The 17,706-nt window shown below is 42.9% G+C and overlaps 1 protein-coding gene across 1 annotated transcript; it reads right to left on the bottom strand.

Annotated features, from left to right (window-relative positions):
- Positions 1–815: 815 nt before the first annotated feature.
- LOC118782883 (dolichyl-diphosphooligosaccharide--protein glycosyltransferase subunit STT3A-like) lies at positions 816–17,063 on the bottom strand. Its single transcript, XM_036536497.1, has 15 exons — positions 17,006–17,063; positions 15,284–15,405; positions 14,526–14,671; positions 13,520–13,610; positions 13,331–13,437; positions 10,724–10,888; positions 7,342–7,522; positions 6,736–6,891; positions 6,159–6,250; positions 4,297–4,452; positions 3,525–3,713; positions 3,042–3,153; positions 2,439–2,627; positions 1,585–1,700; positions 816–928 (listed from the first exon to the last, which is right to left on the bottom strand). The coding sequence occupies exons 3-15, from the start codon at positions 14,664–14,666 to the stop codon at positions 890–892; spliced, it is 1,734 nt and encodes a 577-aa protein (XP_036392390.1). The 5' UTR covers positions 14,667–14,671; positions 15,284–15,405; positions 17,006–17,063; the 3' UTR covers positions 816–889.
- Between the last annotated feature and the right edge of the window lie 643 nt (positions 17,064–17,706).

The raw sequence follows: 17,706 nt of genomic DNA, 5'->3' as shown, positions 1-17,706 counted from the left end.
CACTCTCGCCTCACAATAAACATGGAAATTCCCTAAGGGAAGTTCCTGAGTCCGAGAATGTCAATCAGGGGCAAGCAAACCTGATCCTGGAGTGGCCAGAGACATTTCTGGTTTTCATTCTGTCCTGGCTCTTAATTGCATGCTACAACTGCTACATTTATCATTACATTTATCATTCTGCTACATGAATACAAGTGACTGAGTGCTGGAAGTACACACCATTCCACCATTCACACCATTCAGACCGAACTACCTGCGTTAACACAAATGATTCAAATGAAGTAAGCAAGAGCTCAACTGGAGCATAAATCAGAAACATCTCTGGTAATCTGGGACCAAGGTTCCTTTAGATGTCCAAAGTAGATGACAATTAAGAACTTCCTTGTTTTTCCGTAACCTGTTGAACTGACATATATGTGAGGTAGCAAATTGTAAGTGGAGTTACACAGGAGAGGCAAAGCTCATTCCAAGTATTGACAAACTCAACACATTTCTCAGCCTTATATATCTGAAATACACAAAGAAAAACCTCAAACCACAAAAACTTAATCATATACCCCATTTTTTCCCTTTGTTTATTTGATCGCTTAGCCAAAACTCAGAGCCCACGGCTGACAAGTTAGTCACCCAGACACCAATTGCAGGCATCACTCATTGACACTGGTTTAGACGTTTTGGACACTTTACATTCCAGATGAGATGCCACACGTAAATAATTTTCTTTTTCCTTAAAAAAAACAAAACAAATCTCTTTCTACAAATTCCAAAAGTAATGGAAAAAAATATTTGCATTCATTATTATCACGAGTGTCGTCATCTCTGGATCACAGGGGAGGGCTTTCAGTGCTGTGTTGTGAAAAGGTGTGTAGAGGTGGCAGAGGAGGCAGGCCTACGTCCTGGAAAGGCCACGGTTATCCAGGTCTTTCACCTGTGGAGAAGTGGACAGCCAATGAGAGAAACACAAAGACCTGGAATGACCTGACAGCAGGAATGGCTCCACCTGCTAGGTTGCAGGTTCAATTCTAAGTAGGGGAATTGCTGTTCATGTTTTTAACTTGAATTGCTTAAGAAATTATCCAGCCATACAAATGAAAAAATGTTAAGTCACCCTGGAGAAGGGTGTATGCCAAATGAATAATGTAATAAATCTCAGGGTCATTTAAAACTATTACAAAACGGATGAATGTACTGATGTTTTGTCTTTGGTGCCAGATACCTGCTATGACATGGCCTTGTGATGTCACCTTGCTCTTTAAATGGCCCTGGATTAGAGTGTCTGTCAGATAAAGAGTAATCTGATACTATATATGGGTTTACAGACGGGCAGCTGGGACCGTGCTGCGTGGCCACAGATATTCTATATATTGACCAGACATCAACTAAGTGTGCTCCATGTTGGAAGTTCTGTCTCTGCCATCGTTGAAGCTATAAGTGTTCTGATTTCCTGGATTGTTATGGTTATTGTTGAAGGGGCCTGATCCGAAATGAAACATCTACAGCTTGCACTGGAACCTCCAAGACAGGGTACATCCTGTGTTCTGACTGTCTTCTGTATCTGTTGTGCGGCTTTCTTGGGCTCCTCACCTTATATATCCTGACCAGCCAGTGCTCCGTGGTGTAGGCCTCCTTGAGGACATCCAGCTCAAAGTCCTTGTTCCCGATTTCAGCGTTCCTCACCCTGTCGTACCCAGGGGGGCGCTCTATGGGGGGGGGTGTAATCATACTCAGTTCCAAAGAGTGCTATCCAGTCACACCTATGTCTGGTGATGGGAGAGTGAGGCCTCATGGGCCTCAAAATAGGTGGAGCTATCATGTTCGCATCCATGACACAATGATAGTTTTCTTATGAAAAGTAAAGTTTTTTGATTGGTTCATGAGTCTGTGACTAGCAGCATGTGTCAGCTCCACCCATTATGGGGTTTGTGAAGCCTCACTCTCCCACTACTACATGCTTTTAGCAGACACTCTTATCCAGAGCAACTTCCAGCACAACAGAACGTAAGGGTATCCATTAAAGTTGAAAAGACCAGAGGGGAGTAACTTGACTATGTTTAAGGAGATTGTAGACAAGTCATGCCGCTGCATTCTGGATTAGTTGCAGGGGTCTGACTGCACAGGCAGGTAGGTAAGCAAGTGCTACCAATGCTACATGCAGTGCTGTATTGTAGATTTTTTTCCACCATTTCCACCGACTTAAGCCATTCAAAATGTTTCTCTATGAAGCTTAATCTCTTTTGATTGTTTCAGTCAATGATCAACAGCACATGGCATCTAAACCCATTAAACCCCAGCTCTCTCATTACAGACTATATAACCTCAGGCCAGACTTCAATATATGCTGCATGTCTCCGTGGTAACACTGAGAGGTCACATGATGCCATAAGCCACTGAGATCCTTCGTTCAGGGACGAGCTTGAGAGGCGGGCAGAGTCACTCACTGGCCTCAGTGTAGACCTGGCCAAAGCGGTAGTAGCACATCTTGTACATGAGGCAGTTGAGCAGGACTGGTGAGCCCTCGTGGTCCACGCGGAACTCCCCGGTGGGGGTGTAGTAGTCGTGCTCCTTGATGTGCCTCCCGGTGTCCGTGCTGCCCCCAATACGCACCATCCACAGGAACTTGTTGATGTCTAAGCGAAAAAGTGCATGTTAGCAGACCATACAAGGCCACTCATACGATACATGACATATTATAAACAACATTTTCCAAAGGCGGCCTTGCAAATGTTCAAAGACGACATAAAAGATTAATGCATGTGATATAGGGACAAGGAACAAACTTTGTAATCCAAAAGTTATTTGTTCGATTCCCCAGTGGGGCACAACTGTTGTACCCTTGGACAAGGTATTTAACCCAAATTACCTCAATAAATATCCAGCTGGATAGATGGATTACATGTAAAAACTTTAAGATATGCAAATCGCTCTAGATAAGAATGTCTGCTTAGAAACTGCGGTGGAATATAATACAATTAATGTTCAAAGACATTCACACAAAAGATCACTGGAGGTCCACTGCAAGCATAAATGGCTGCTTACCTGGCCCACTCTGGATATGTGCGTGTTGTTCCACGTGTTGTTGTCCACCAATATGGTTCGGTTGGCCATGGCTGTTATCTGGTACCCGTAATCCCACCACGACATCACCTTGGCATCCTGTGAAGCCATGGGAAGCAAGTTACAGGTCATGGCTAATCACCGAGCGCACGCACACATGCACACAATAACAATTCACTTGAAACTTCTTAAAGTTTCTTAAATACAGGACAACTCTACTAAGCTCTGCTTAAATCCTAGTACAACTGTCCTAAGCATTGCTTTTATTTACTGATTGACTAAATGCCACAAGAACTGCCTGAGAAAAAAAAAAAACTCCTCATGAGGTAAATAAGTCATATCAAGTACTTAAAGTGACTCCTAAAGACTATCACAGAGGAAACAGTTATGCTTTTTGGACAGGAAGTGATACATCTGCTGACAGGAAGTACCCTGTCTACTACCAGGAAGCGAACCCTCCCCTGACTGACCTCTGGGGTGTTGTGCTGCAGCCAGTAGTAGGCCTCTCGGAAGTCGTCGAAGATGATGCGGCTGCCATCACCACCCCGGGCAGAGAGCACAATGGAAGGGGAGGAGTAGGCTTCACTTGTCACCCAGGTGGAGTTGAAGGTGTAAGTGATGAGGAAGAAAGCCATGACCAGGATCATCCCACTGACCACCTGAATGCAGGGAGGGCATTGGTCAGAGTGAATGACTGACATCACAACAAATGCTTGTTAATGGTGCAGAAAAAACAGGTAGCCAACCTGGCTGGATCAGGAAACAGACTGTCATTGTAAAAGAGCCACAGTACATGTACCTGTACATGTGATTACAACAACATAACACAAATTTAATAACATATTTATTTATTAAGCTAAGAACAGACAAATGTTTATTATCCATTTTTTCCACACTAGGTAGGTAACAGAATGGCTATTGCAGTATTTGCTAGCTTTATGTTTCTGATGAGTTGAGAGGGTTAACCTGAACATTCCTTGGTCACACAGGTTTAATAGCATTTCACATATTTCATGGAACCCATAACATTTTAAATAATAACATTAACATTATGAATCCAAAAGTATGTTTTTGTTTTGTTTTTACTTCCCCCTCACATCAGAGGCCCAAAATTAGGTGTTTGAAGCCTGCAAAATGGCACTCTAGCTGCAGTATAATACAAGCGGAGCCACCTGGTGGCCTCACAAAATATGGACTCGTAAATAAGCTTTTGCCATCTTGTTTGCCATCTGGCTTTTTTACCTCGTTCTTGATGGGGTAGGTGGAGCCCTCCTGCTTCTTGGATTTCTTATCAGTCTGGCTGACATCCAGATTTTTCATGTAGGTGGTGAGCACATGGGACACCCCAATTCCTGACAGGATGCACATAACTGGGGCCAGGACCAGCATGAGACGAACCTGCAGAGGCCAACTGCAAGGTTACTAACAGAGCCATGGCAGTAAACTGATACCAACTTAACCACAAACTACAGGACTTTGAGGCAGTACTCACTCCAGCTCAACCATTACCAGGGCTTAAAGCAACAAATTTTTCTGAGCCTGAATTTTTTGGGGGGGGGGGGGTCAAAATGGGACACACATACATTTAGCATTACCACAACAGCTTTAGTTCAAAACTGTAAAAAAAAAGCATCAATATAATTTTGTATTACCTTGCTCAAATTAAAAGTGCTTTCTTTTTTTCTTAAATGCTATTAAAAATGAAAAGTGCAACTTCAGTAAAAGTTGGTCGAGTAGCAAGATGCTTGTGTTACAACTTTGTCCAAGTCATCATCATAGAATAGGATCAATACATTGAAAATTCTGTACATGTTGCGGTTTGTGGACTCATCAACTTTTGTGAAACATCTGTTTTGACAGCTTGTGCGCTAAGCATTGCCTAATGTGACAGGCAACGTCGTGAGTGGATAGGTAGCTGGCCTGTGTATTTGACACGCTAAGTTTGGAGAGCGCAGTTCTGTCCTGTGATGTTTTGCACAGGTCATCCAGTGCTGGCGCAATCCTGAAAGACAGGTCATGGTCCTCAATAAATGCGGACTTTATGATTGCACACGCAGTTGGATGGATGAAGTGGCAGCAGCTACAGTGGCCACAGCTCCCGGCAACGCTGACGTACAACAGCTGCTTTGTGTGAGGGAGTTATCTGTATCATGCTGAGACAATACCTTTTGCCGCTTGTCCCATACTGTATTTTTTTCCAACACACGGTGCAAAGCAGCTCCAGGGCTCGTTTAATTTGTGACAACATACGCCGAATGTTTGTCCGTCATTACCGTTTTCATCTAACCAATCCTATCGCCATTTATTTTTCACCCCCTGTTCTACTGTGCTTGTGTTCACCTCACAGACAGTTGAAACTAGTTGTCGATTGGATAAGAACAGCGTTCTCGTGTCAGTAACAGGCCTAGCCTAAACAGGTTACCATTGGTTAAAACTAATCTGAAAAAACACCACATCAGTGATTGTTTTTAATAAAATTGCGTTCCGGTTTGGTAATATCAGAGCCCGTATACGCTAGTCATAATTTATTGCCTGATCTAAAATCTCTGAGATCTTTAACCCATGCATTACTGAGATGAGAACTGAGAATTACTCTACGTTCTGCCTATGTGGCCATATGGTGGTAAGGAATGCCCTATAGAAATGTAATGGCACAGCTGCTCACTTTGAAAATCTAGGCATCATGACCAAGAGTCAAGGCAAGTGTCAGGCTAGTCTCTGTGGATGGAAAAATGGGTGGAGCTGTCCATGTGCCATCCTCTATTGAGAGGAGTCTTCATTGGTTTACAAAAGTCAGTGATGTAAAGCATATGGTAGCTCTGTCTATTATGGGGCTGATGAAGCCTCACCCTCCCATGACCACAGGAAATGGAATTTTGCTTCCTTTTTACCATGATAGGAGAGGAGTTGAATGTTTCTGCCAACTGTCAATATATCATATGAATCTCGCTTCAAAATGCTCCAGAGAAACTCCACCCAAAAATGTGTGATTATGTGATGTTTTCTTCGCATGATCACAGAACCGCCAAATTTTGATAAATAGCACATGCACTTGCACAGCAAGAGTGCACAAGGGCATGGTGTGAAAGCAGCAGTGAGCTTACCATGACAGCCGAGAAGTACATGCTGGTAACACCATACATGATAATGAATATCCGAGCATCAGACAGGTTGTTGAAGCAGTAGTACAGCCCCACTGTTATGACACAGAAACGAGGACACTTCAGTCTGTGTGAAGCATCAGTGGATCTCAACCCTGGATCTGCTGAATCACTGGCTATGCAAGCTTACATTAGAACCAATTAGTTCAGTTTTATTACCTTTTAGGAACATCATACAATACTAATTCAGATTTGACATTTACTGACAGTCTATATGAATGTATAAAACATGTATTGTTGGAGATGTTTGTACTACTACAATTGTTATTCTTGTAACCATTTTGATCAGAATCTTCTGTTTACATTTAGAGACAATTATTAAGTGAGTTGTCACCCTTGCAATGTAGCTTTTGCCACATCCTTGTGCTTTCTGTGACTTGGCAGAGTGAGCCAATCAGTGTTCAGCATTCGAGGACAATGTGACTTAATTGGTTAAGTTTGTGAATGACTGACAGATGGCACCTCCACACTTTAAGCCCTCCTCCCTCACTGGTGTACCGTGGTAATGGGCGCTCTTCACCTGGGAACATGAAGACCAGGAGCTGCAGGTCGAAGTAGTAGGAGGACCAGGTGGTGGGCTGGTGCTCTGACACAGAGGCGATGATTGGGATGTTGTTCTTGGCGTAGGAGGGGTCCAGCAGGGAGTAGAATCGACCCGTCCAGGGAGAGATTTTTCCTGCAAAACACACATACTCACTCTTACCATTCCAGGTAATTAAATACAGCTGGTAAAACAGAAGGATTCACATTTGAAACATGTCTCTTTCTCTGCTCTGGTAAAATCAAGTCAAAAGTCCAAGTTCATTCTAATTTTAGCATCATGAAACAGTGTAATGTTTCAAGCCCTTTTGCCCTGGACAGGACATCAGTGTTACAGACTGTCATTAAGCCCTCAATTTATACCTGCACAATGTAGGGACTTGACATTGTGCATCAGTTTTAAAGTCTGGCATGACAAGGAGCAAAGCCAACAACCCTCTGGTTTCAGGCTCGATAACCAGACTACAGTGCACAGTGCAGACTACTAAAACTGAGCATGTGTTCAGGCAGGCTCTCAGGATGGCAACCCCAGAAAACCAGGCAGCCATCATCGCTGTTTCTGTGTCAGTGAAAGTGTACTACCTACCAGTCAGCATGAGCACTGCGCCCACGGACAGCAGGGCGAAGCCCACCAGGGAGATGACGCTCTTGAAGAGGACCTCAAACTGCTGGGCATTGAGCTTGCTGCGCAGGTAGTCCACAAAGGCGTGGATCTGGCACAGGCCAAACACGCCGAAGGCTGCCATATGCTCGGAGGACTGGACGGGCTGCCAGGCACAGGAAGGGGGGTGGTTAAATGGACTGCAGAGCTGGGTCTTGTCAAACAGGCAATAGTGAGTGGGGCTGTGGTTTCATGGCTCAACCAAAAATGGGTGGTCATCATAACCAAAGGCAGTTGGGCACATTTATGTCTCAATCTTACTGAACTGTGGCCAGTGGTTAGGAATTGTTTATGACTGCATTTCATCAATGGTTTACCGATAACCCCATTATCTTGTTAATTGATGTGATCAATTAATTAACTAATTTAATTAAATAAATATATTGCTGTGTAGCAGGAGATGTCTGCTGTAGTGTTGGTAGTTTATGCTATTACAGCAAGCATGCATTAAAGTTGAGCTGGATCACTGTAAAGATCCTGGCATTCTGTTTCTTGTACTTTTTTCTACTGTGTGGTGGAAAAGCTCATAAAATAAACAGATAAATAAGGAAAAAAAAAACACATAGGTGTTGGTACACTACTTGTGTTGAACATCTCTGCCTCACAGTAAAGCTCACAGGCTTTGTGGGGGTGTCATTTTCCTTATCTACAATCACCAGTCTTTTTCTCTTCACCCTGTTCAACCAGGGTGAGTCAGCTGAGCAAAAACAATGAGGGGATTTGCTACAGAAGTCATCAGAGTTGGCCTTTGGACTTACAGTGCCCTCCAAAAGTATGTTAATAGTAGAGTTGAATTTGATATTTTTGCTACTTTGGGCATTTGCATTTGAGAAAAAATGACTATGAGACCCAAGTAGAGACTAGCTTTTAACTTTTATTTCATGCTATTTACATGCACATATGCTTTTATCATTTTATACAAAATGTCATTTATATGTTTAGTAATGTTTTTCAGATGTGCAAAAGTAAGTTAACAGATGAATTTCAAAACAAATCAAAGTGATAAGGTCTAATATTTGGTTGCACAGCCCTTTGATGCAATGACTGCATCAAGTCTACAACCCATTGACATTACTAAACATGTGGTAGTTTCTTTGGAAATGCTTTTCCAGGCCTTCACTGCAGCTTCTTTCAGTTGATATTTGTTACGGGGGCTCTCTGTCTTCGATCTCCTCTTCAGCAAGTAAAATTCATGCTCAATTGGATTTAGATCTAGTTACTGACTTGGCCAGTGTAAAACCTTCCATTTTTTGTCCCTGATAAAAGCTTTGGTTGCACGGGCAGTGTGTTTGGGGTCATTGTCTTGTTGCAGATAAAGCGCCCGCCAATGAGATTGGAGGAATTGCTTTGTATATAGCCAGACAAAATCTGTCTGTACACTGCTGCCATCATCTGTTACATCATCAATAAAGATGAGTGAGCCAGTTCCAGAAGTAGCCATGCATGCCCAGGTCATGACATTGCCTCCTCCATTTTACAGATGAGGTGGAATGGTTTGGATCACGGGTAGTTCCTTTCTTTCTCCACACTTTTGGCTTTCCATCACTTTGGTGAAGGTTTATTTTTTATCTCATCTGTCCTTAAAACTTTGCTCCAGAACTCTTCTGAGTCATCTCTATTTTTTGGCAAATTCTAATCTAGCCATACGATTCTTGCCGCTAATAAGAGGCTTGCATCTTGCACTATACCCTCTATAATTCTGCTGTTGATGTCTTCTGTGAACAGTGGATTGGGATTCTTTCACACCTGCACTCTGTAGACTGGCGGTGATGTCACTGACTGTTTTAGGGTTTTTCTTCACTGTTCTTAGGATTTTTCTGTCATCAGCTGTAGTTTTCTTTCGGCGACCTACTCTGTTTATTTTGAAGTCCACCAGTGGTTTCTTTTCTCCCAGAATTTTCCAAACTGCTGTACTTGATATAGCCACTGCCTGTGCTATGGTTCTTAATGACTTTTTTGTTCTCTCTTCTTACAGATTAGCTGTTTTTCTGCCATAGTCAGTTCTCTGGTTTTCATGTTGGTTTATGCCTTCTTGCTCCAAATGCAATCTCCACAGATGAAAAGATGAAATCAAGGCTAGACACCCACTACCCTTTTATGTGTGAACAATCCATACAAAACGAAACACCTGAGCTTATCTTACTTTTGCACACCTGAAAATGGGGGCACTCAACACAAAAACAGCCATTCCTCTAAAATGGTAAAATGTATGTGCATGTGAAGACCATTAAATAAAAGTTGATAGTTTCTACTTTTATTTCACATTCATCTTTTCATTTCAAATCTGAACACCTTAAGTTAATGGCAGAAATCACACATTCCATTCTAGCATTAACATTCTTTTGGAGGGCACTGTAAGTCATTATACTGACACTCATTTCCCTGCTCTAGTGAAATGAGTCATTACACTGACTCATTTCCCTGCTCTAGTGAACTCCCCAATGCCCTCAAATGATTACAATTGATTTTTTACATTAGTAAAAGGAACAGGCAGTTTATGTTCTCCATAACAGGACCACCCACTCTCAGAACCCTGTTCAACCTATGTTCAGAACCCTGATGTAAAACACCACCATAAAAACAAAGAGGTTTTGACCCCAAAAGAAGAGAGATTGATGCATCTCCTCTCAGAACTTTCACAACAGGAAACAATACATACATACACACATGTACATACCTCCTCTGTACTGCCATTAAAAAGGTCATGACTTGTCAGCACTGAACACAAAGACGCTTCTTTGCTTTGGGTTGTGCAATAAGGAGCCTGTCTACCATTGGACGCAAGTGCTAGACTGCCCCGCCTTAAACCACTCCCACCACCGCTTCTCTGCCCTGCACTTGAAGGCTTGTGCTGTTTCTAGGCTGTTGTCTTATGCAGGCACTTGACCAGTGGACTCAAACAATTCTTAATTCACCAACGGTTAATTTTAACTGACTTCAACTTCCCTTCCCAGTTCAAGCAGTGTTATTGCTGTTAGAAATACCCATAATTGTTAAAAAATTAGACGTAGTTTACTTCCAATTGTGTAATGTGTATTAAATGAATGTGAACTTTCCTAGAATAGAGCAGGGCTTTGAAAAGAGCCCCATGATTGTATTTAGCTGGATGTACAAAGGACATACAGAGCAAGCAGACCTTACAGGGTTAATGTATAAGAGCCCAGTGGGTCCAACCAAATGCACTCCCTGAGTTTTCATTCTCTCATACAGCAAAACAGGGAAGGGGGGAGGCAGGTTGGGCCACTTTAGGCGGGGGGTTTTGTCCAGGGATGAAGCAGGTATGGTGTAGGTAGAGGGAGGTGCTCACCTGGAAGCCCACAAAGGAGATCTGCATGGACAAGATGGTGCCTAGGCAGTAGACGGTGCAGTAGGCCACGTAAATGCGGTGCGAGAAGCGGCCAGTATGCATGAGCACCAGCACATGTAACGGGATCAGGTTGATCAGGAATACGTAGCCACCCCATGATGACACCTGCCGGACAGCATACAGCCTACATCAGACCCCCAACCAATGGCAGCACACCCCACCAGCCAATCACCTAAGCCCCTGCAACAACACCTTGCAGGCTATGTGGGGTAGCACTCAGGGGGGTGGTCAGGTAACCAGAGGGCATTGGGTTCTATTCCCAAGTGAGCCATGCTGCACTGTTACATTAAATCAGTTGTGTAGCAGATGCTCTTTTCCAGAGTACCTTGCACAGCTTACAATTTCAGATGTTGTCTATGTTTACATAGCTGGATATTTACTGAGGAAACAGGCTGAGTACCTCTCCCAGGGGTGCTACAGCAACAGGAATTGAACTGGCCATCAAACTGGCAACTTTTGGGTTAGACTCCCTGTTCTTCATCACTATAGCATACTGATGCGTAGTTGATTGACATTTGTAAACTGAGCCGAGTCAGACATCATACAGCTGTGTACATGAATAATATAATCCACTTGATTTGCACTAAATAAGTTAGGGTCGACCAATGTGGTTTTTTCAAGGCCGATATGATAATGATTATCCGTGACAAAAAGGACGATAACTGATATTTCAGGCCGATATTTGAAAGCTTTTAACATGTTTTTTTTCTGGTGTGAAAAGAAATAGGCTGTGGCAACATGGACTTAATTACAAACCCTCTTTACTTAGTCATATGTTTTCAGGCATAAAGTTAAATAAAGAGCAAAAAGACCAAATGAAAATTATTTCTCAAAGATAAAAATAAACTGAAAATTGCAATAACTAAAATGACCACATTTGGCATTACAGATTATCTGTGAGGGTCACATTTGAGCTGCAGTGTGTATGCGAGGGTGTGCATGTTCGAATGAGACGGTGTACGAGAGAGAGACAGGGCCTACTAAAAAGGAGCTAATATTGACATTGTGGGTAAATTTCTCGGTGGTTATCTTATTTTGGGTATGCAGCAGATGCCTATCGCTATTTCAAAAGCATTCAATTATCGGACGAACGATGGCAATCATTAATATATTACACCTTAAAACTCGCCTGTGCATCCACGCTTTTCCTGAAGCTGCAGGGAGATTCTAGGAGCCCATTTGCTCATAAGTCATTGATGTGAAAAATGGACAGCTCATACAAAAGTAGCATACCGTGTGGAAGGACTGTGACAAAGTTAGCGAAAATACTGTGAAGTGCAAACTGTGTGCTGCAAATTTTTATTTTAATAACTCGACTTCCATGATGATGATGATGAGGCCAAATGAACAAAACAAAGCGGCAAACGGGTATTTTCAGCTTTGACGTGACATTCCGACATACAGTGCAACCGCAAGTGAGCTAAAGTTGAATTTTCGTGAACGGTTGCTTAAATGACGACTGTAATTCAGCAGGGCTGTGCTTTAGGGTAAATTTCTTTGAATATTTCATTTGAAAGAATAAATATACATTACTATTTGTTAAAAGTGCAGTGTCAAACTGTTGCAACTTATAGCATAAGTGCACCAATTAGTCCTTATTACAAGTCCTTATTTCTTTTATATTCCAAGCTTGTTTTTTAGCTTAAGCTTAGACTACTTATACAGCTTCAAAAAGGTCCAATTAGCCTAGTGCAATTTGGAGGGAATTTCGTGGAATGTTAGCCATACCAGTAGCAGTTTTTCTGACAGAGGAGATGCATCGGGATAGTACATGCATTGCTTTTAAAAGTTTTTTTTTTATATATATATATATATATATATATATATATATATTAGGAAATTACACCGATGACCAATCAAAAATTTGCAAATATCGGCCCCGATTATCTAACGACCAGATAATTGGTCGACCCCTATAAATAAGGCCATCTGCTACAGGGGGACAAAGGCCATGGCAGACGCGCAACACAATCAGCTAGGTCTCAACAAAGCCAGGTAGATGTTAGTGGCAATGTGGAGACCATACTGTTCATGCGCATTTACTCTGTTCTTCACTGCTACAGCAGCACAGGGATTGCACATATAGCTGAGAGGGGCAACTGCTTGGTACTCAGGAATGACCACTGTACAGAGCTTCTGGACCCTCCTCCCACAGTTGCACTCAATACCAATCACAATTCTGCATCTCTGATCATGCAGCTGTTAATTATTTTCAATAGAAAGAAGCTGTTTACAGTTGTGCCTTATATAGCCTACATATAAGTCAACTTAAGTACACTTTGTGTACATTTACTGGTATTGGCCCCATGAACAAATTCTGAGCAGCTGCTTGGGTTACCTCTACCTCTTAACAAAACAATTAACCGCAGGTACATAATGAATGACATCAAGTCATGACTAACAGCATCGTTAATTTGCTGGGGAAACTGAGTGTCTCACTCTAGTCAGATGTTGAGCCACAAACCTGAAAAACTGGGATCCTCTTTATAATTCTACTCTGTGCCTGGTGTTGTGATTTTCAGAGCCCTGCCCACAAACACCACTCACCATGTAGAAGTACGCAAGGGCGCACATGGACGACCAGTAGATGGAGCCTGTCATCACCGCCTTGATCCACATATAGTAGGTGAGCAGCATGCAGAAGATGGCAATGCCTGCATGGAGAGGGTTGGGGTGGTCAGGAGCGGTGGGTGCTGCCGCATAGCCACACAGGGGCAGGATGCTTCGTTACCATACCTTCGTTGTCGTAAGAACCTGCAACGGAGCGCGATATGTACCCGGGGACCACTGCGATTATAGCTGCAGCAAGAAGGCCTGCACCAGCGTCCTGTGACAGACACACAGAGAGGCCTCAGATACGCTGAATTACTGACTCATATGGGCTTACAAGACACTACAATACAGCAGTACATTCTTCAGCACTTTCACAATTCTAAAAGTGTACTTTCATATTTTTTTTACATCACACACAACATACATTTTCATATAGTAAAACCCATTACAGATCACAGATATAATGCGTTCTGACATTACATTAAATTACATTACATAACATGCATTTAGCAGACGCTCTTATAGAGAGCGACTTTCATCACAATAGAACATAAGGGTATCCATTCAATTTAAACAAGCAACAGTGTCAGACCAGGCTCATAATACTCCCAGACCAGTGAGCGTGAACATAAGACTATTCAAGCCTTACCACAAGTAAACTTGTGCACTCTGACAACAGCCAAGAATACTAGGGTACAACAGGTCCTAGAACACAAATTCATGATACATCATAATGCAAGAAGTAGCAGGTATTAGGGGGTAGGGATAGAAGTGAAACAGATGCAGTCTGAAGAGGTGGGTCTTCAGTCTGTGTTGCAAGATGGCTAGTGATTCCAATGTCCTAACCCCATCGGGAGTTCATTCCACCACTGAGGGACCAGTACAGACAGGGATCGCAACTGAGAAGAGCGACCCTATTGGGTTGTGAGAGTCAGCTGCCCTATGGATGCAGAGCACAGTGATCTTGAAGAAACATAGGGTTTGAAGTCATAGACATGAGGGGGCTGTCCCATTCACTGTCCTGTATACCAGCATCGAGGTTCTGAACTGGATACGAGTAACAACAGGAAGCCAATGAAGTGAGGTGAGGAGGGGAGTAACTTGACTACGTTTAGGGAGATTGTAGACAAGTTGTGCAGCTGCATTTTCGATTGCACAAGAATGGAATGACTCAAGGTGCTAGCCTCACCTTGAGCTCCTTGGTGAGGTGGTAGGTGACAATGGCAGTGAAGGAGGAGAAGAGGGGTGCCAGGAAGACACACACATTGCGAATGTCTATGGTGATGTGGAAGAAGTGCAGCACATGGTAGAGCGCCGCCGAGGTGATCATCAGGCCTGGAGGGTGAGGGGGGAGATAGGCATGACCTCTTAATCACACTTCCTTCATTCCAAACCACAGATGTCAATACTCATGTGAGAGAGTCATCCCTATACTATAAGTTCCACCTTAGATACCCATTATCAGGTAAAGCCAGATCTATACAACATTCCATAACAGTACAGATATCCATATTTTTGTAGAACAGGTGGCAGTCAGCTCCTACACTATGCTCCTTAACATGCATAGCATTCACACATGGCAGGAAACAAATATCAACTGGATACATTTCACAGCCCCACTTTCGCTCTTGTTCCCTGGCTTGCTCACTCACACTCTCTCACACACACGCACACATCTATCACCGCCCCTCAGAAAACATCTAGGAATCTCTAAATAAAAATAATTTCTCTGAATGAAAAAGCTACGGAGCATGGGAGCATACACCTTGGTGTATTTATTTCAGTCACTGAGCTGATATGCTAGGCTACAGACACCAGTTATGTGAATCTGTCCATTTAAAGAAGTGTATCAACACTGGTGAGATTCCCTTTAAGAAGCCCTTGTCTTAAGGCGTGGAAGGAGCTGTGAAACCCCGTGGTAACCCTGGGTGATACCTGGGTTCATACCTGGGTATATCGTGCCACCAATGATCCTACCCAGTGGGTACCATGTCCGGTCGTCGAACCAGTTGTGGAACTTGTAGAAACCTTCCTCGGCCAAGAAACGGGTGGTGCGGTAGTTGAAGTACCTTGAAACAAACAAACATCTAGCTCAGCCACAAAAACACCATTCCTTGGCTCAATTTTACCTCCGCATGAGACTTCACAAACATCACCTCCACCATGACACCAAATCAGGCTGCAAACCAGAAGAGCAAGGTGGAGAACATAAGAATAACCCTGGTCTAACCCTGGGCACCTGGAAGAGAAAAACACCGCTTGTTTGCTGAATATAGCTGACACAAGCTTCCAGGTAATACAGGGTAATACCTTGACTCAATATTTCATGAGAAGGTGTGCTTCAAACCAGGTGAGTTAAATCATAAACTAGAGGGAGTCTGTGACAATCCTGAGCAGCTATGAGACATCCATGTTGTGCCTTCTGACAAGTTGCAGAACATCTCCCTCAGGCTCTGCAGAAAAGTGCTGCCGTGCAGGATTACTTCACCTTTGTTAGCGCTGCTGGGCATGGAGGTTGCCTAGGAAAAGTGTTTGTGAATTGGAAGCGATCGCTTTATGAAGACCAAGTTTCAGCGGACCATGGTAAGACACTCGGTCGCTTTGAATGTCCCATTTTTCTGGAGTGGGTAGAATTCATTAGGAGTTTTGCGATTCCCGCCTCAATAAGTCGCAATATATACCACCGGTGTAATTTACGAGATCCTTCTGGGTTATTCAGTTCGTTGTTAAAATATTGTTGGGAGTCCAATCAAGATACTGCCGACATTTATACATTTTCGCTGATATACCACGTATTAAAATATATTTTTCATTTGAGCCCGTTTAGTAGCTAGTTAGGTGTATGCATGTCTCTGAATCCCAAAAACCAGAGACTGACAAACGGACCTTAAAAATGGGTTTGTGCATCGGGGTCTCACGTAGGCGTAATGGCCAGTCAATCACTATAGTCACGACGGTCGGAAACTGTCCTGATTCCCAAACAGCGAAGCATCAGCAGTAAGCAACAGACTTTAGCTTTAGCAATAAGACCGGTCACGGGGAATTTAAAACTTTACCTACTTTAGCTACCAACACAAAGCAACACGTATAGCCTACTTTACTTGTTCCAGCAAACTAGCTAAATGAATAGCTAACATCAGCTAGGAGGCTAGCAATCAGGACCGAAAACTTTTCAGTTAAAGCAGGGGTGTCCAAACCTCTCCTGGAGGGCCACTTGTCCTGCATGATTTAGATCTCTCCCTGCTCCAACACAGCTGATTCAAATGATCAGTTTGTTATTCAGCAGCTTCAGGAGTTCATAACGAGTTGATCATTTGAATTAGCTGTGTTGGAGCAGGGAGAGATCTAAAACATGCAGGACAAGTGGCCCTCCAGGAGAGGTTTGGACACCCCTGAGTTAAAGGATGCGATGGCCAAATAAAAATAAATCCTAAAACAGAATTCAGAATTACAGTTAAATGAATTAATTTCTTAGATGTCTGATGAGGAAGTTTTCCAGCTGACGTGAATACACCGTTAGCCTAGTTAGTTAGCTAGCAAGCTTCTCATAACAGGATGTCGTGACAAGTTTTTTCACGTCTAACTGGAGTTGTGTTTGGGTCGGTACGAATGCTGTACCAGTATCGTGATGATTGCTGTTGCATGAAACGAATATATCAGGCACTGTACCTTCTTTCTGCAGCCAAACTCGCACTCCAAGATCCGGCTTCATGCACACACTTTTCCCTCACAATACCCTGGACGCAGCTAGAGCCCGCCCAATCAGACTGGAACAAACACCGATTGGCCATTTCCAGGTTCTCAGGACGCTAGTCATTTTATTATTGGTCAGAGAGCCCGCCAATCTAAACCAATGTAGCCGAGAAATTGAAGACATTAAAGTTTCTTGCGGCGTTTCAAGAGTGACGTGTCGTAGCTTTTCAACGAGGAGCATAAGGCCAACAGCGACCTCACTACTTTGGAGGAGAAATATTCTTATATCTAAATTCCTACCAACAATTACATATATGAAAAATATAAGTCTGGGCATCATTGGAAACAGCTTCAAACAAGCAAGGGCGTAGTTTTGGTCTCAACATTGGTAGGGACACAACAACCGAGGGGACATTGGAATTATGTAATATGACTTCACTCCAAAGATAATGCGAACGAGTTTGCTATTGGTAGGCATCCATATGCAAAATTACACCCTTGTAAACAAGACATTATTTTTACTCATCTACAGTGAAATGCTTCATAAGACCTGGCATAAATATATTTTCAGAAAACATGGTTAGCACACAACCCTCAAAACATCCCTATGGTGTAGCACTCTATCCAAGCTACATCTGAGTCAAAGTGATGTTAATTACATAAAGCCAGCACACTGT

The sequence above is a fragment of the Megalops cyprinoides genome, chromosome 9, assembly GCF_013368585.1.
Source record: "Megalops cyprinoides isolate fMegCyp1 chromosome 9, fMegCyp1.pri, whole genome shotgun sequence".
Lineage (NCBI taxonomy): Eukaryota > Metazoa > Chordata > Actinopteri > Elopiformes > Megalopidae > Megalops > Megalops cyprinoides.
The sequence above is the reverse complement of the archived record's forward strand: the minus strand, read 5'-3'. Positions and strand labels throughout refer to the sequence as shown.

Coding starts and splice junctions, on each gene's coding strand:
- LOC118782883 (XM_036536497.1), bottom strand. CDS start 14,666: ATGATCACCTCGGCGGCGCTCTACCATGTGCTGCACTTCTTCCACATC. Junction 7,523..10,723: donor TCTCCTTTGTGGGCTTCCAG/GTGAGCACCTCC, acceptor TGTGCCTGGCAG/CCCGTCCAGTCCTCCGAGCA. Junction 2,628..3,041: donor CACGCACATATCCAGAGTGG/GCCAGGTAAGCA, acceptor TTTTTCGCTTAG/ACATCAACAAGTTCCTGTGG.